The sequence below is a fragment of the Fundulus heteroclitus genome, chromosome 9 (assembly GCF_011125445.2).
Source record: "Fundulus heteroclitus isolate FHET01 chromosome 9, MU-UCD_Fhet_4.1, whole genome shotgun sequence".
Classification (NCBI taxonomy): Eukaryota; Metazoa; Chordata; class Actinopteri; order Cyprinodontiformes; family Fundulidae; genus Fundulus; species Fundulus heteroclitus.
The window spans coordinates 5,676,830-5,695,610 of NC_046369.1; the positions used below are offsets into that span (position 1 = coordinate 5,676,830).

Consider the following 18,781-nt stretch of genomic DNA (forward strand, 5'->3'; position numbering starts at 1 on the left):
TGGGCACAACTACATACAACCGCTGTCAGTCACTCCCGGTGACGGACAGGACTAGGTTTAGTTTATTTATTTATAGAAATAAATTATGATTTCAACTGTTGCAAACGTGTTTCATAAATTATTTCATTATTATAATTATTTAAAAGCAATGACAATATCAGGTTAGCACGTGGAAGACAGAAATATGATTTATGTCTTCAACATAAAAGCCGAAACTAGTTGATTGTTTTGCACGTGTGTGTTTATATATAGGCTATATATATATATATATATATATATATATATATATATATATATATATATATATATATATATATATATATATATTTATGTATATATATATATATTATATATATATATATATATATATATATATATATATATATATATATATATATATATATATATAATGTATAGAATTCTGCCGTACACCTCCATTTTGTTTGTAATAATCCTAACTAATCATAAAGGACTAAAGGTTTAGTTTGATTCAATGTGAGACAGTGGGGGTGAATATTGTGATATTGTGCCTGTGATGATGGAAAATAAAGAAAGAAAGAAAGAAAGAAAGAAAGAAAGGTTTAGTCCGTATTATCATCACAATAAAGCAATAAAAAATGCATTGTTCACTAAACCAAAATTAATCGAGTCTGTTTGGTGTGAGAGGGAGAATTTAAACATGGCAAACAAGCAATTTACACTGAACCGATTCTTTGACAGCTTTTATTTTGATGGGAACGCCCAACACGCGATCTTTTCCCTTTTCAACACCACCCCCTGGATAAAACAACTACAAAAATGGCGTCCAGCGGATGGACGTCGTCTATTTAGGTGTCTTCAGCTAGGCCTGCGTTTTACACGGTAAACGTTCCATATTATCGTATTTTCCTAAAAAACGTGCGTGTTTACGCGATTTAAACACGTGTGTGGTTTACGTTCATTGTGGTCTGCAGCCGTTGTTTTGTATTTTTGTCGGATATTTACAGTCGGTGCCGATTCTCCTCCGGCGGAGAAACGGCCAGCGCGTCTTCGAGCAGGAAAAAGCGCCAACTTCTCGTTGCGCCGTCTGAAGAGTCACATTTGAATGACTGTATATTTTTTTGGGGGGGATAATATAATATAATAAACTAGAAGCTGGAATGAGTCCTCTGGGTAAGGCCGCCGACGTGTCTTCTCGCCGTTTGACTTCAACTACTTCGTCGTGTCGGGTTAAACAGTTGAAGGCAGCGTGCTGCTTGTTTACTCCTCCCACTGCTTCACAACACCGCTCCGTGTCGACCCACTTTTCATGCCGTGTTGTGCTCAAACTGTTCAAAAAGAAAACTTTTTTTGTGTTGTTGTTGTTGTGACTTTGTAAAAATTTAATACACGATGGTTCTGCTGGTTGTTATGGGTGGGGGTGGGTCGTTGTACAGGCATCGTTAAGTTAGCGTTTTAGCTAGCTAAAATGTTATATAACACCGAGCCAAACTTGTACGTGTGCGTTATTTTATTAACCCGAACCGTCTGGGCTCGAAGAAGTCGACTCACAATAACATTACAGCAGTACAAACTTAAGTGCGTAGTTACGTTCGTTCATGCCCGGCTCTGATGGCGCCGACTGAAAAATCTCTCTCTCTGTGTAATTCTATTCTTTCGCCAGTGGGCGGCGCTGTTTGCTGTCAGTAACGTCAGACGCCGAGGAGAGGGAAAGATGTCAGGCCTGCTGGCTGAGAACGCTGGAGCGGGCCAGGGGAGTCCCGTGAAGAGAAACAAACTCTCCTTGAAGTTCTTCCACAAGAAGGACACGAAACGAGCCCTGGACTTCAACGAACCGCCGGCAGAAGACGCCAGAGCAGCGGAACCAGAGGAGTCCGAGGCGAGGTGGGATTATTTTTGTTGTTATTGTTATTAACAAATGTGTCTGTTTTTGTCTGTATTTATTGTATGCACAAACATAACAGCATGGCTATTTTATTATTGCAGCAGTATTCCACATTGGCATGTTCTGGACAACAGCGACTTACCTCCTCTTGTTATAAACAATTCACAAATGTCTATTGTGAATGAGAACGTGTATAAATCAAATGGGGACAACAGCCGTTTGTTGTTACAAGGAATCGTACCAACATACGTTTGGCACATAAACAGGGTTCCTAGTAGGGCTGAACGATTTTGCAAAATAATCTAATTGAGGTTTTTTTTTTTTTATCTTAATATTGCGATTTATTGTTATTATTATTTAGTTTAATTTATCATGCCTTTTTAAACGTATACAAACAACAAATTAATTTGTTTCATCGCTGTGCAGATTAGGTGCTAAAAGAGCCACTGCGTCTCAACTCGGAGCAGAAATGATTGCGTTCTGCCTACGATATATTTCAACCAAAATTGTGATTTGATTTTGACTTTTCTCCGCATTAAACCACAAGCAACAAAAATGGCCTCTAGATAAAGACTTTTGTAAACAAGGACTATTTAAAACAAGAACTTTTAATGTTTTTATTAATCTGAATATTATTCAAGAGAACAGCTTTTAATTGATTTGGACATCAAACCTTGTTGAACATAAAGTGCAACCAACAAGCAAGTCTATGTATTAAAACCAGTACTTAATGTTATGGTGAGATTCCTGAAAGTTTCTGGTAAAACAGTATGATTATATAAACTCTAAAACAAGTAATAAAATTAGATTATGTCACTGCTGCAACCCTCTTCCCTTCCATGTGGAGGCAAACCCACTTTAAACATTTTACTGACACCTAATGGCCGTGTATAATTCCCTAATTGTTACATAGCCAGAAATAGATGCGTCTCTGCTGCAACACTAGTGATTCAGATGACTTCATTTCCTCCTCAGCGGGCCGTCAGGTGCTGCAGGAACCGGTTAATCGATAATTCTTTTAAGTTGGGATGTGCAGCAGCAGGGAAACATCTAAAGGCTGGTTCACAGGCCAGGGTTTTAAAATAGTCTCCTGATAGACGCCACACGTAGCGATAAAAAGTCTTAGATAAAATAAGTTTGCTTGTACAGTGCGAGGTGTCCGGTCAGACGACGGACTCAACAGACCACGGACGAACAGATTTAGTTTAAGATCATTCAGATGTCACACAGGAAATCTTGCGACTCATCTCAAGATCAATCAATCTCCCCCCGCGCTTTCTGATTGGCTACACGTCATATTCGAGACAATCCAACATTACTATTGGTTATGTTGTGGTTTTTAAAACTGATTTATAGTTTATTTTAGTAGGGAACAAAACAAAGTTTGTGAATTCAGTTCAGTAGTTGTTAAAAATATATCTGTAATTTGTGTGTTTTTTAGCTTTCTTCCTATATGGAATGTTTTTCAAAATCTTTAACATGTCTACTGAGCCAGAAAGTAATGGTCTATGTTAAAATAAACATTTGGGTGAAGTTGTCGCAACCAGGTTTATCTTGTTTATCGTGAAGTTGGTCTTAACTTTTTATTTCAAGTGGCATTAAAAAGTCTTAAAAAGTCTTGAATTTAACTTGCCTTATGCTGTAGGAACCCTGATCAACAGATGAAAATGAGTTTAGATAAAGAAAAATACTAATATAATGCGATGTTGTTTGGTGATAATGTAAAGATCATAGTAACAATGTTGTCGTCTTTTATTGACTTGATTTATGGTTTATGTGAAGAATGGCCGTTTGAATCCACCGACCTGTGTCCTGTTTTTGTTTTCCTCCTGTCCTGCAGCTGTGAGCAGGTGGTCTATGGTCCCACGCCGTGTCTGGCCTCACCAGACCCGGTGATCCCATGTGAGAAGAAAGACAACCTGGTGCCTTTTGTGGGTCTCAACAACCTTGGCAACACCTGCTACTTAAACAGCATCCTGCAGGTGAGCCATGGAAGAAAATGTGCAAAATGCATCCTAAAGCTTCCCATTCAAAGTTCTATAGATCAGAAAATCTTCTGATATTCATCTTTATATCTCGGTCCTTTTGTCTTTACGTCAGATATCGTTGCTGAATCTAAACGATTATGAGTGCCCTAAAAGTTTATTCTTAAACCGTTTAAGCATAAAGCATTGGGGTCGAGGCTCGACGGAAGTAAATTTATTTAACGGCTCAGAAGTCACCCAGACACAAAACAAGACATAACGTTCAATCATTGGGGTAGTTTTGCACATGGAAGATAAAAAAACCAACCAATCAGAGATGAAATAGTTTTCCATTCACTAAGAAATACGAGCGTGATTAGGACTGGAGCCCAGACGGAGCAGCTTCAGGCTGCAGATAAGCGGCCTGTTGTCCTCCTGAAGGATGCGGCCCCATCGGGGCTTATCTGTGCAGGCAGTGTTTGAAGGTGAAGAGACGTCAAGCGGCGCAGGTTTTATCGCCCAGTCGGACGCTTGTGCGACCTCCTGTGTGACACCTGTTCACACAGCGGGCCTGTTGCCGTGGCGTCGTATGTCACCTGTTGCCGTGGCGTCGTATTTCACCTGTTGCTGTGGAGTCGCCGACATGTCTCTGTTTATCCTGCGCGGCTAAAGGATCTCATATGCAAAGAGAAAAGCAGAAACAGGTTTCACCTCATTTCCATTGTGTGTTTTTGGGATCTATGAACACAGTTGTGACCTAAATTTCATGTTTTTGTGTTTTTATGATTATTGATTGACCCATAAAACCTGTTTGGTTTCTGTTTCCTTGTTTCGGTGAGTGAAGCCACTCACTCACTTTTTTTGTTTTTATTTATTTATTTTTGTATGCAACAATCATTTATTGTTAGAAAAATAACTAAATTAAGTTTTTCTTGTTTTTGGGTGGGGGAACTTATTTAGAGATAAAATAATCTAAGAAGTAATTGCCAGTAGCAACTCTAATATTTAATTAATTCCTTAATTACACTCAAATTAGGTATTGTTGGCGTGATAGAAGCTTAAAAAGAAGAAGAAAAAATCCCAAACGTTGTCATGAGAGAGAATTGTCGTCGTAAAGCTTTAGGTTGCGTGAAGCGACGGTCACACAGACGCCTTCTTCACTAAGACGGCAGATGCAGCCGGTCGATTCACATTCAGATGGCTTTTCATTGGGTCGTCTGAACATGTAGCTAAAATAATTCCAAAAAAGTAAAAAAACAAAGCAACTGGACTTGTTTTCTGTAGTTGAAAACGTTTCGCTTCCTCTCCAGGAAGCTTTCTCAATTCAAAAAGTGTTTTTTACTTTTTTTTTTGGAATGACTATGACCTGGATGACTGAGAATCTTCACCTAAAATAATAATACATTTTATCTGGAAGCGCTTTTCAAAACACTCATGGTGACTTTAAAAATGGCGATAAAACATCATCAATAAAAGCTAAAGTGAGCTGTTCTTCATGTGCAGGTGCTGTATTACTGCCCTGGCTTCAGACAGGCTGTAAAGAAGCTGAACGACCTTTCCAAAGGCAGAGAAAGACCGAAGGAGGACACGGATAAAAACCAAGAGGTTGGCTCATTTAAAACACGGTTCTGGATCTGAAGAAATAAACACAGTTTCGAAATGCAGCTCTTGTTTTAACAGAAGCAAAGGTTTTAAATCCAGCGAACCTTTTTTGGGTTTTATTCCTCCAGCCGCCGGAGTGTGCGCCAGAGGCTCTGCCGGCTCACATGGAGCTGCTGGGGAGCTTCAGCAGCCTGATAGCCTCCGTGGAGCAGCTGCAGTCCAGCTACCTGCTCGACCCCGACGGCTTCAGTGAGGGCGAGCTGGCCACGGCGCCTCGCAAAATACTTCACACCATCAGGTCGGTTCTCCCCGCCGCTGCTGTCCGAAGGCGGTTCTGAAAACATGATGGTTACAGTCTTTGTTCAGAAGTCTGGAAGAAGAAAAGCCCATCCTGAGATGATTAAGCTAAATGACCAAACCCAGATGTTCTTTTTTTTTTTTTTTATTATTATGATATTTACCGTATTTTTCACACTATAAGGCGCACTTCCATCCATACATTTTCCTACACGTCTATCACTATTGTGGTCACGAGGGGTGCTGGTGCCTTTCTCCACACTGCAAAAACAAAACTAGAAATAAGTAAAATGTTCTTAAAATGAATGTATTTGTCCTTGATTTGAGCAGCTAAATAAGACTATTTGCCAATGGAATAAGATTTTCCAATGGAATAAGATTTCCTTAAAATAGGAACAATTCATCTCCATCATCTTATTTCAAGTCCAGGATGTCTAATTATCTTATTTTAGGGGTCAAAATACTCATTCCATTGGCAGATAATCCATTTTACATACTCAAATCAAGGATACATACACTAACTTTAATAACATTTTACTCATTTTTAGATCCATTTTTGCAAGGCAAGGCAAGGCAAATTTATTTATATAGCACAATTCAGTACAGAGACAATGCAAAGTGCTTTACATGATTAAAATATTGGAAAATAAAACAGAATAAAAGCAAGTAGGGATAGTGTAGAAACAAAAAAGAACATTTGAAAACAGTAAAACATTTTAACTTGAACATTCAAAGGCAATTCTAAACAAATGTGTTTTTAATCTTGATTTAAAGGAACTCAGGCTTTCTGCACTTTTACAGTTTTCTGGAAGTTTGTTCCAGATAAGTGGAGCATAGGAACTAAATGCTGCTTCTCCTTGTTTAGTTCTGGTTCTAGGTATGCAGAGTAGGCTGGAGCCAGAAGACCTGAGTGGTCTGGAGGGTTTATACGCTGATAACAAGTCTGTGATGTATTTAGGTGCTAAGCCATTTAGAGATTTATAGACTAACAGAAGTATTTTAAAGTCTATTCTCTGAGATACAGGGAGCCAGTGTAAGGACTTTAGAACGGGGGTTATGTGCTCTACTTTCTTAGTCTTAGTGAGAACGCGGGCAGCAGCGTTCTGGATCAACTGCAGCTGTCTGATCCACTTTTTAGGCAGACCTGTAAAAACACCGTTGCAGTAATCAATTCTACTAAAAATAAACGCATGGATTAGTTTTTCCAGATCCTGCTGAGACATCAGTCCTTTAATCCTGGAAATGTTCCTCAGGTGATAAAAAGCCGACCTTGTAATTGTCTTTAGATGCTTTTGGAGGTTCAGGTCTGAGTCCATCACTACTCCCAGATTTCGGGCCTGATCAGTGGTTTTTAGCTGAAGCGACTGAAGCTGTGTGCTAACTTTTGATCTCTCCTCTATTGGTCCAAATATTATTACTTCTGTTTTGTTTTTGTTCAACTGAAGAAAATTTTGACACATCCATGCATTGATTTCTTCTAGGCATTTACTCAGAGCCTGAACTGGTTTATAGTCACCTGGTGACATGGTGATGTAGAGCTGTGTGTCGTCTGCATAGTTATGGTAGCTGATGTTGTTATTTTTTATTATCTGGGCTAGAGGGAGCATGTAGATATTGAAGAGGAGGGGACCCAGGATGGACCCTTGGGGAACCCCACATGTGATTTTTGTAATCTTCGATGTAAAGTTCCCACCCGTCTCTTTAGCAGACGCCTTTTCATCCTTCACTTCTTCCTCCCTGTTCAGCTTCTCCTCTTCCTCCTTCTCCTCTCCGTCCTTACTCTGAGCGCTCTCCACGGCAGTCACCAGTCTATCTATCACCAGTCTATCTCAGTGCAACACATACATACTCACACCTAAGGAGAATTTAGAGAGGCCAATTAACCTAACAGTCATGTTTTTGGAAGCCGGAGTACCCTGAGAGAACCCACGCACGCACAAAGAAAGACCCAGAGTGGACTCGAACCCAGGACCTTCTTGCTGCAAGGCAACAGCACTGCGCCACTGTGCAGACCATAACGTGCACCTAAAAACCTTAGATATTCTCATAAATTGATGGTGCGCCTTAAATATGATCACCGTTGAGCTTACTGACTGATTTTATGTGGGACAATTTGCTCAAAAATCTGTTAAATACGACTTTAGCAACAAATCCACTGCGCTCAATGGATATTCTGACCATTACGGTACACTGTGTCACTATCTGATCGGATCTGTCTACTAGACTGCCTGACTGTAATGTCTAAACTAGAAGTGCATTCATGTAAGGCAGCACGCTAGCAACAATAAACCATGTAAATTGATTAAATATAAAAGTTTATTTTATTTTAGCCATAAGTTAGAAACAGGGCATTGTAGTCCAGCTACTCTGTCCTCCTGACAGAGACGGATAGAGAGCTGTGAAGGGCGGAGTGATATTACACACTTGGGAAGAACATTTAATGCGCCTTATAATCCGGTTTGCTTTCTATGTGGACAAAGACGTTTAGTCACTGTGTGCCTTATAATCCTAAAAATACAGTAAACACATTTTTTTCTATTGTTTAACATTCCTTTAGTTTGCAGAATCTTTCAGACAGCTGATCAGCCGGGTTTAGCAAATTAGGTAAAGAATAAAGTCAATTTAAAGATGTTTGGTCTCACGTTTAAAGACTGAGACTAGTAGTGAGAAATCATCGGTCAGAAGCAGATTCCCACTCATGTTCCGTCATCGGCTGCTCTGTCCGTTGTGCTGCAGGCAGCTGAACCCCATGTACGAAGGCTATCTCCAGCACGACGCTCAGGAGGTGCTGCAGTGCATCCTGGGATACATCCAGGAGGCCTGCGTCACCATCAGAAAGGAGCAGGAGCTGGAAAGGAAGGACGACGGCTCCTCCGACCCAAGTGTCTCTGGGAAGGAGGCCAAAGCTTCCACGGACGAGGACGGACAAGTCAGCGGGAAGAGGAAGAGCGACACTGAGGTGGGAAATGCCAAGAAGAAGCCCAAGTCTGCCAAGTCCAAGAAGTCCGAGTGTGCAGAGGAGAACGTCTGTAAAAGCAAACCCTTCACTCGCTCCAAGAGAAAGTCGTCCTGTGCCATCGCCGTGGAGAGCGCTCAGAGTAAGGACGGAGAGGAGGAGGAGGAGGAGGAGGAGAAGCTGAACAGGGAGGAAGAAGTGAAGGATGAAAAGGCGTCTGCTAAAGAGACGGGTGGGAAGAGGAAGATCAAAGCCACGCTAGGCTGGCTGAGGTCGTCGGGGAAGCAGCCGAGTATCTTTTCCAAGTTCTGCAGCGTCGGGAAGATCAGCTCCACGGCTCCGAAGCCTGAGAGCAAAGCGGAGCAGGAAAACGAGCCGCCGGAGGAGCCCAGAGAGAGCAGCGCTCAGCAGCCGGCACCTCCGAGGTCCGCTGAAGGAGAAACAGACAAACATGGAGGTATGAGACGTAGAGTTAGAAAATTAAAAACCACATCCAGGATGGTTCTAAGTTCGGATCATTTAAACCAGTTTTTCTTCTCGTCGTAGACGTTCTGGGCTTGATGGAGAAGTTGTTCCAGGGCCGCCTGGTGCTGAGGACTCGCTGTCTGGAGTGCGAGAGCTTCACTGAGCGGAGAGAGGACTTCCAGGACATCAGCGTGCCGGTGCTGGACGAGCAGCCCAGCAGCCCCGAGGAGCTCTCTGAAGGTGAGCCATTCACGGCCAAAAAAATGGCTTAAAAGCACGATTACGGGTAGGAATCTTCTCCCACAGACTGCTGCTGCTGTTTAGAAGGACGGTGTGGAAGCAGGTCTCTAGTTTTATCAGCAGCAGCAGAGCCTCAGGTTCGTTCGTTTTCCACCAGATGCTACGAGACGCTAACCTGACAACAGCCAGACGCATGTCGCTCCGCCTAGCTCCACTCACATCCATCTGGGACCTCTCCATAGGAATTGCCTTTATTGAAGGCTGGGCCTTATCAAAAATTCTTGCATATGATTGGATAAGCCACTTGTCTGTCATCTTTATCGACGTGCTATTTCAACCACTCACACCGAAGCTAACCCGTGACGCTGATGAGAGCGACGCAGAAAAAAAAATGTGTTTGCGGCTCTAGTGGCACGCGTTTTATTGACAGTGAGCTGACAGGAAGAGGGGGGAAGACAGGCGGCAAAGCGCCGCGGGTCGGAGTCGATCCCGGGCCGACCGCGTCGAGGACTAAAGGCCTCCTAACATGGTTTCCGCTAACCGCTCCGGGGCGCGTCCGCGTCAGCAGCGGACGCGCCCCGGAAAACAAAACTTGCCAAATCCGGTCAGGAGAAGGGCGAAAACATGGTTTCCACCAACAAAAGCCTTCAGAGCCGTTCTCTGATGTTCTTTTAATGAAACAATATTAGGTAGATTGGACAACACGGAAGAAATAGCAGCATAAATTTTAACGCTTGCTTCCTCGACGAGCCGCCATTGCTATCAAAACAGTCTCACGTCACGGTCCCTTCTCCACTACGTCACATCTATGAAACTCCAGCCCTGCGTCCTGATTGGCCAGACCATAAAATTGGTTGGAGAAATCACTCTCTATGGGAGAGGTCCCAGATGTATGTGAGTGGAGCTAGGCGGAGCAACATACATCTGGCTTTTGTCAGGTTAACAAGACGCAGGCCTTGGGAAAAAGTCACGTTGGTCTCATCCGTCCTCAGAACATCTCCTAAAAGATTAACCTTTATGTATGTTTTTAGTCAGGAATTGTTTGGCTTTTTTAAGTGGTGAACCTTGAACTTACCGAGCTACATTGAAATGCTTTATTTTCTTCCTTATTAAGTTGTGACGGCGAGTTTTCTCTGATTCACTCTGAGCTTCAGCTTCCCTGCTGCTGATAATAATCATCCTGTCTGGGCAGGGAACGTCCGTCTAACAGGTGAAAACATAGTTGGCCCAGTTTGCATGCGTGGCGCCGTGCCATACATGCAAACTGGGCCAACTATGTAACGATGCTCTGCGTGGTGCAGGTCTCACCCATAGAAACACTCATGTTTTCATCCCATCTGCTGTTTCTCTGCATAAATCCATGAAGTGTTGCTGTTAACATTGTTTATTTTTCTAGGATAGTTTCTGTTTAGGTAAATGCTTCAGTAATTAGATTAGAGTGAAATCTAAATTTCAGCTAATGTATGATTTTAATAATAATTTCAGGGCCATGTGGGTTTTGATTGGATTGCATTTTCCCTTTTATGTGGAATCGTTGTTTGCCTTTGATAAAAAAAAAAAAACATTAATGTGAAAAGAAAAAGCAGAACAGATGGGCGTATCTGAAACAAAACTATAATTATTAACAACGTCGCTGTCTTTAAAATGTCATTGAAATGCAGCATACGTTAAGATTACTTTATGAAGTAATGGATGCATTTTTACGCATCTAATTTTATCAAAAACATAATAATCAGAGGCACACGCACTGAATGAGTTGAATATGTGATTCAACATGTGGTAATGAGGTTTTTCTTTTAGTGCAACAGTTTCAGAGAAAAAAAGAGACTATCATATATTTTGGTCCATAAGGCGCATTAAATATTCTTCACTCCGCCCTTTCACGTCCACAGCTCTCTATCCGTCTCTGGGAGAATAGAGTAGCTGGACTACACTGCCTTGTTTCTAACATAAGGCCAAAATAAACATAACTTTTATATTGAATTAACTTACTTGGTTTATTGTTGCTAGCACGCTGCCTTACATGAATGCACCTCTAGTTTAGACATTAGTCAGGCAGTTTAGTAGACAGCTCAGGGGTCCTATCAGGTAGTGACACAGTGTAATTTTAACAGATTTTTGAGCACATTGTCCCACATAAAATCAGTCAGTAAACACAACTTTAATCACATATAAGGTGTAAATATAAGGCGCACCATCAATTTTGCAGAAAATCAAAACAAATTGAAGTGCGCCTTACAGTACGAAAAATACGGTAGATTAAAAACGTTATTTACATTATATTTATATCTAGCTTTCTAATTCAGGGCGGAGTCACTGGCAGCTTAGTGCCTGCTTTAAACATCTGCAGTGTGGAAACGGAGCGGGTCTCCTCTCTTTGTCTCCCTCGTGAATGATTGCTGCTTTCATGCGATGTCGCTAAATCACCAAAAACGCACAGAAAAGTCAAAAAACGTATCTGTAGTCGCCTTTTTGAAAATGTAAAAAGAAAAAAAAAGCTGCTAGAGGGGTCAGAAAAGTCTCCAGATATCACCACCGACAGCAGCGCAGTCGCCACACAAGACAGACAGGGGAGGGGAGGGGGGGGGGGGTTCAAAATAAAGTTTCATGATATTTAAAGTCACATAAAACTCTGATTATGATTAGAATAAGCGTGCAAATATAAAGAATCCTATGTCACATGCTTTTGTTTTAACATATTGTTTTACTCACTGTGAAGGCGTGCCACTGCAAAAACGGAACTAGAAATAAGTTAAATGTTCTTAAATTTAGTGTATTTATCCTTGATTTGAGCAGGTAAATAAGATTATCTGCCAATGGAATGAGTAGTTTGACCCCTAAAATAAGATAATTAAATAAACTGCACTTGAAATAAGATGATGGAGATGAATTGTTCCCATTTTTTTAAGTGCAAAAATCTTTTTCAATTGGCAAATCATCTTTTTTACCTGCACAAATCAAGAAAAAGTTCACTAATTTTAAGAACATTTTACTTATTTCTAGTGCCTTCCAAAAAAAGGTAAAAAACAAAACAACTGGACTTGTTTTCCGTAGTTGAAGACGTTTCGCTTCCTCTCCAGGAAGCTTTCTCAATTCGGTACCGCGCACGTGACGTCACCGTCTCAAGAGCAACGCCCCTTTTGCCGCTTAGGTAGGGCATACAGGAGAGAACGCACGGATAACCCAGCTATTACAAGCGCAACAGAACCAGCAATATGACCGACTTTACAGCCGTTAAACTTTCCCAAGACGGTGTCCCAGGCACACGGATTACTGGTCGAACTGTCGAAGAACACACCAACCTTCAGCTCAAACGATGGCTTGAGGTTCGAGGGCTTAAAAAGACCGGAAAACTGGCCGAGTTGATGAACGGTAAGCTTTGTTTTTTTTTCCTGCGCGGCGATCATGGCAGCGTCGGCCGTTTTTTTTTGTTGTTGTTTGCAATCACCGTCCAGGAATGGGTATATGTTTAATGTTTGTCTCATTTGAAATGTTTTTGAGTAAGCTATCCTGGTAGCAGGCTATCATGTTAGCGCCTGCTACCATGATAGCCTATATGCTGTCATGGTAGCAGGCGCTACTTTATTAACATGTCGGCCACCAAAATACTCTTACCTTGACTTGATGTCGCTGGAATTGGGTCAGGATGTTCTTCGGTTGGGCCCTTTCCTCCAACAACATGCTTGCTACATATGTACGTGAATTTGGTAACTTTTTCCGGGTTGAACTGTTGTGTAGGCCGACCGTACACATTTCTCCTTGGCAGTCTTGAAGAAAACATCCTTCATATGCGGCCGATCAGCGTAACTCGAGTCGCTGTTGCCCGTTCCATAGCAACAATGTTTAAAAACCATGGTCTTAGATTTGGAAAAAGCAGTCGTTTTAACGAGTAAAACCTAGGCTAACGCACGTCTCTTTTACAGCGAAACAGCGGCGGGTTCCAGGAGTTTGCCCCACTGCGTACCACGTGATGTGACGTTGTGTTTCTAAAAATAGCTCGCGCGCGGTACCGCATTCAAAAAGTCTGGAATAATGTGGAGTAACAAGCTTTATACAATTATATACAATTGGCAAACAAAGGCCTTGTAATGGCTTGGATAACTTTGTTTGCCAATTGTATATAATTGTATAAAGCTTGTTACTCCACATTATTCCAGACTTTTTGAATTCAGAAAGCTTCCTGGAGAGGAAGCGAAACGTCAACTACAGGAAAAAAAGTCCAGTTGCTTTGTTTTTTACTTTTTTTTGGAATGACCATGACCTGGATAACTGAGAATCTTCACCAGCATATTTCTAGTTCAGTTTTTGCAGTGTAGCGGTGCGCCGCGGTCCAGCTACATGTAGGGGAAACCTGCCTTATCCCTCACCCTTATGAAGCGTTTTCACTCTGGCATTGCTCAGACACCTAGCACCTGCAGGGGCGTTCCCCGTCATCACCGCAGTCGCTAAATGAACCGTTTGTCCTCCCAGTCTCTCCAGACCCCAAACCCGAGATGAAGACTCTGATGTGGGCCATCTCTCAGTTCGCCTCCGTGGAGCGCATCGTCGGCGAGGACAAGTACTTCTGCGAAACCTGCCACCACTACGCGGAGGCCGAGCGGAGCCTGCTGTTCGACAAAACCCCCGAGGTCATCACCATCCACCTGAAGCGCTTCTCCACCAGCAGCCTAGAGTGAGTTCACAGAGCAGCGCCGCAGGTCGCCCCCCGCTCAAACCAGCCGTCCGCTTAACGTGGCTCTTCCTTCGCAGGGCGGACCCGTACGCGGGCCTCTCCAAGGTCAACACCCCCCTGCAGACGCCGCTGACGCTGTCGCTGGCCGACTGGTGCACCGAGGCCGGCGCCGCCACGGGCCAGCGGTACGAGCTGTTCGCCGTGGTCATGCACAGCGGCGTCACCATCAGCAGCGGCCACTACACCACCTACGTCCGCATGGCCGACCTGAAGGACGCCGAGGCCTGGCTGCAGGACACCAAGGACAGGGGGGTGCAGCGGGAGGAGGAGAGCAAAGAGGCGGCACGGGAAGGCGAGACCCCGGCCTCAGACGGCGGCGACAAGGCGTCGGCGGGCCTGAGCACGCGGGGGCAGAGGCGGGCGGGTCTGGCCGCCCCCAAACCGGGGAGCAAAAAGCTGTCGGAGGGCGGCGTGGGACTCCTGGGGGGACAGAGGAGTTCGTCCAGTTGCCAGCTGGGCGGCGCGAGCAAGGCAGGGGGCGGCGGGGCGGCGGAGGGGTCCAAGCGAAGAAAGGTGCTGGGCAGCTCCGGCCAGAACCCGGACGCACCGAGAAAGGAGGCCGAAGAGGCGGCGACGGCGGCGGCGCTTCCCTGCGGGGGGGCGGAGGCTACGGAGCGGCGGGCTCTACGCAGCCTGCTGCCCTACGAGGGGAAGTGGCTGCTGTTCGACGACTCGGAGGTGCGTCTGTTTGAGGAGGAGGACTTCCTGCGAGCCTGCTCCCCCGACACGTGCTCCTCCTCCACGCCGTACCTGCTCTTCTACAAACGGATGCCTGAGCCCGGACTCTAAGGCCGACGCCACATTGGACGCACGGAGATCCGACTGTTGGTGCCAAAAAGACTTTTATTGCCATTTTACGAAGCTGTCAAAAGTTTGTTTCCGCCGTAGAAAAAAAAACAGCAACAGGACCAAGGCCAGTTTAACGCACTCTTCAGCAGGGGTTCACTTTCTATAAACCGTCTGCGTTAAAGTCTCCTTTCTGTCTTTTTTTCCTTTTTTTCGTACACGTCAGGGACGACTAAGCCTTTTTTGTACAGTCCTAGTTGTTTGTAATCTTGTTTTGACACTGGTTCTCACGCTCGTCTTGCCTTTTTTATTGTTTTTGTCTCATCAGAGCAGTAAAAGCACTTCTTAGTGCAGCCATCGTTTAGATCCAAGGTTTGATTTCTTTTTTTCTTTTTTTTATGTACAGAAACGTGCATCATTTTCTTTAACTGTACGCTCATATATATTTTTTTAAATCTTGAAAGTAATCTCCAGTTTTTATGGGGTTTTAATGACTTCTTGGGTCTTGAATCAGTGAAATGTGGCTGGGAAGACTAAAATGAGCGCAGCAGCAGCAGCTTTTCACAATAGATCCGCTCTCAGCAGAACAAAAAGGATTCCTCTGTTTGGGAAAACAGGTTTTTATATCACATTTTAAGTGGTTATAGTAGATGTCCAGAATTTTAACTCCTGATTTAAATCTAATTTATGGTTGTCACAAAGTTCTCCGATACATTGATGGGGGGAAAACCTCCAAGCTTTTTCTTTCTTTTTTTTAAATTAAGTGCATGGGGAGGTTTTATTGGTCCTCAAAGGTTTGCTTCCCGTCTTCAGTGCTGGCTGTGAATGGCCGGCACATACTCGACAAGAAGGGAAACGTTTCTTCTTTCTAGAGAAGACTTTATGTCACAGGAAATCAAGAGTAAACTCCTTTTATAGGTGGGGTCCTGCTGCAGTCGTAACCACGCCTACTTAAAAACACGACCAATCACGGTATGTCCTGCTAACCCTGCAGCCCTGGGAGAGAACGACGGATACCTTTTATAGAGTTATTACCAACACCTTGAAGGTTTGGGTCCCACCTAAACTACCTCAGTGCACCTTGGGAAACATTCTGGAGCCCTATTAGGTTTTTTTCTAAACCTCCGTCAAAAGTTTTCTTTGATGACCCCTCTGTGTTCTGCTTGAGGGTTTTCTTTCTAACGTCAAAGCAGCATTCATAACGTGTGTCAAACTGTAGTCCACAGCAGCTGTGATTCCTTTTTGGGCTGGACGAGCAATAAAGTTTTTTACCTTCATTCTCTTTAATGTTTTCTCTCATTCCAGAGCAGGGAGTCCGGACTTTTAGTCACACGGGCCAAAAATGTCAAGTCAAAAATCCTCACAGGCCAAATTTTTTTATTTATTTTTACTTCAGGTCGTCCACAAACTAAGCATTCTGTACTTTCAGCATTTTAATAAAAAAAATGTTTTTGTAGCAGCGGGACGTGTACATTGTAGACCCAAGGTTTGCTGCACATTTGCCTAAGTGAAACAAAGGCTTAAAGTTTCTTAAATTCTTTTGGCATAGAGTGAAAAAAGTATGATTATTAATAAATAGTCAATTACTTTGCTGTGTACCCAGAATTTTCATCCATCCATTGTCGATGTCCACTTACCTGTGCAGAGGGGCTGCTGCCTACCCAGCAGTCAGTGGGCAATAGGCGGGTAATACCCAGACAGGTCTCCAGTCCATCACAGGGCAACCGACCATGCATGCACGCGCTCACACCTTAGGGCAATTTAGAGAACAACTCATGTTTTTGGACTTTGGGAGGAAGCCGGAGTACCTGGAGAGAACCCACGCATGCACAGGGAGAACGTGCAGAAAAAAAACTGACCAGGATTTGAACTCCAGGCCCACTGGCTGGAAGATCTGTGCAGGTTTAACATTTTACATGGTAATCTGGTGTTGACCTAATGAAAACAATTCAGTTTCTAATAAATTCTGAATATGACACAAAACCAATAAACTATAAATATAAGATAGGTGACCCAAAAAATGTTTCCTTGCTAAAGAAGCTGGCTGTTATCAAGCATATGAATGGAAAATTTAGTGGATGGAAAAACTGGTAGTGCAAGAATTATAAGAACACATTTACGTGTTGGAAAACTCAAGAGATGGATTACAGCCGGAGTCTTTGTAGTGGAAAAAGCTGGATTTTACGTGTGTATAATATATATATATGGTCTGATATGTTGGTAGAGTCTGTATATGACATTAAAAAACAAACACACCAACTGAACATTAAAATATTTATTTAGTAAAATATTTAAAGTAAAACAAAACTACATAAAATTATACAAGGATGTTATAAGTACCTAAGTTTTAAAATAGTGTTGCCTCAACATAAAATAATAAAGCGTCATGATAAATACTGGTACAACTTTTTCCATTTTCAAATTTTTTTTTCTTCCAATACATAAACTTTCAAGTCGTAAACGTGTTGCTACACCATAATAATAATAATAATAATAAAAAAAAGTGCACAAATGAAATTGAATACAGTATTTCTTGACACGTCGAACAGAATTAAATAAACACGGCGACTTTTAAAGTGGTACCCTTTTGCTGTGGACACTTGTAAAAATTCTGGCTGTAAAAACGGGGAGGGGTTTGGCACTTATCTGGGGCTCAGAGCACTCTTCGCATTTGCTGCTTTTCAGCTTGAAGGTTCTGTTGGTATCAAGTGTTTCAACGGGATTTTAAGGTAGCGGAGGGTCCTTCAGGTCTCCTTGTTCGCTTTGCTGACTGTAACCGTTTTTTCCGGAAACAAATGAAGACACTGGAATGACGTACCGAGCTGCATCTCTTAACCTTCCTTTCTTTCTTACGCGCTTTTCAAGAAAAAAAAAAACACCAACTTTTAACACACACTCCTATTTACACTTTCAAATAAATTAATATTGCAATTTCTTTGTGTCGATGACCGCGCGCGTTCTCCTCGTCTTCAAATGTCGAGCTTGCGAAGACTTAGTCTGCTGAAGGAATCTCTGCAAAACAGAAATAAAATGACGACAATATAAATATTACTTAGAAACCGATTTCTGTTGTTTTCCTGGATTACCAGTTCTCCTGGAGCCAAGTAGCTGAATGCGGAACTTTAAGGCTTCACTTTATGTTATAATATGTGAAATGGTCCATCCATGCTGGAAGTAGTCAAATTCTATATTCAGAAAAAGGAGGTTTAAAAAAAAAAAAAGTGTCACTGGGAGTTGCAGGCCTATAAAAACTTTAACCAATCACTGCCATTTGTACAGAAGGGCAGTGATTGGTTAAAGGTTTGGTCCTGCTTTCATTCTGGCGTAAATCGCCTCACCTATTGGTTGTCCCACAAGCCAATCATTGTGCGCTCTGTTCTCGTTCCTGGTTAGTTCCTGTTTGCTGGCTGCGCATGCGCACTTCTAGTGTTTATGTATCCAGTTAGCTTAGCGGCTAGCTTCATTGTTAGCCGTTCATAGTAGCTCCGCTGCTCTCACCGTTTACTTTGAACGTGGCTGAGAGTCACAAGAAGAAAACTGCTTACAAGTTTATGAGAAGAAGAAGAAGGCCTCAGTAGAAAGAAATATAAGTGGATTTGGGAGATTTTTTTCACACGATCCTCCTGAAGAGCAGGCAAGACGGCCTTTCGTTTGCACATTTATTCAAAAAGGGACTTGGGAAAACTTCTGGAAAAACTCTAGCTTTGAACTTTTCCACATTATTGTTCAACTTAAAATCACAAACTCTAATGTATTTTAGTCGGATCTTATACGATAGACCAGCACAATGTGCTGCATAACTGTGAAGTGGATGATGAAATAATTAAATAATATTGTTATCAAATTCCCTTTTATAACCATAAGGAGTGTAGCGT

The 18,781-nt window shown here is 42.7% G+C and overlaps 2 protein-coding genes across 22 annotated transcripts in view; one reads left to right on the top strand and one right to left on the bottom strand.

The window, feature by feature from the left end:
- Positions 1 to 743: 743 nt before the first annotated feature.
- On the top strand, positions 744 to 16,183 carry usp1 (ubiquitin specific peptidase 1). 2 transcript variants are annotated; one of them, XM_012878001.3, is made up of 9 exons: positions 744 to 861; positions 1,643 to 1,863; positions 3,705 to 3,846; positions 5,332 to 5,433; positions 5,559 to 5,728; positions 8,464 to 9,140; positions 9,230 to 9,388; positions 13,859 to 14,060; positions 14,138 to 16,183. In XM_012878001.3, exons 2-9 carry the CDS (start codon positions 1,694 to 1,696, stop codon positions 14,907 to 14,909), a joined length of 2,394 nt encoding a protein of 797 aa, XP_012733455.2. In that variant the 5' UTR covers positions 744 to 861; positions 1,643 to 1,693; the 3' UTR covers positions 14,910 to 16,183. The 2 variants fall into 2 exon arrangements, with proteins under 2 accessions (XP_012733455.2, XP_012733452.2); XM_012877998.3 differs by lacking the exon at positions 744 to 861 and adding an exon at positions 913 to 1,152.
- A 1,031-nt stretch (positions 16,184 to 17,214) lies between these two features.
- The window catches only part of dock7 (dedicator of cytokinesis 7), a 62,376-nt gene continuing 60,809 nt past the window's right edge, over positions 17,215 to 18,781 (bottom strand). For all 20 annotated transcript variants that reach the window (XM_012877992.3, XM_012877987.3, XM_012877982.3 and 17 more), the window contains one exon: positions 17,215 to 17,918. In XM_012877992.3, coding sequence (XP_012733446.2) covers positions 17,876 to 17,918 — 43 coding nt within the window. In that variant the 3' untranslated portion in view covers positions 17,215 to 17,875. The remainder of the gene's footprint in view (positions 17,919 to 18,781) is intronic.

Coding starts and splice junctions, on each gene's coding strand:
- usp1 (XM_012878001.3), top strand. CDS start 1,694: ATGTCAGGCCTGCTGGCTGAGAACGCTGGAGCGGGCCAGGGGAGTCCC. Junction 3,847..5,331: donor ACTTAAACAGCATCCTGCAG/GTGAGCCATGGA, acceptor CTTCATGTGCAG/GTGCTGTATTACTGCCCTGG. Junction 9,389..13,858: donor CCCCGAGGAGCTCTCTGAAG/GTGAGCCATTCA, acceptor TTGTCCTCCCAG/TCTCTCCAGACCCCAAACCC.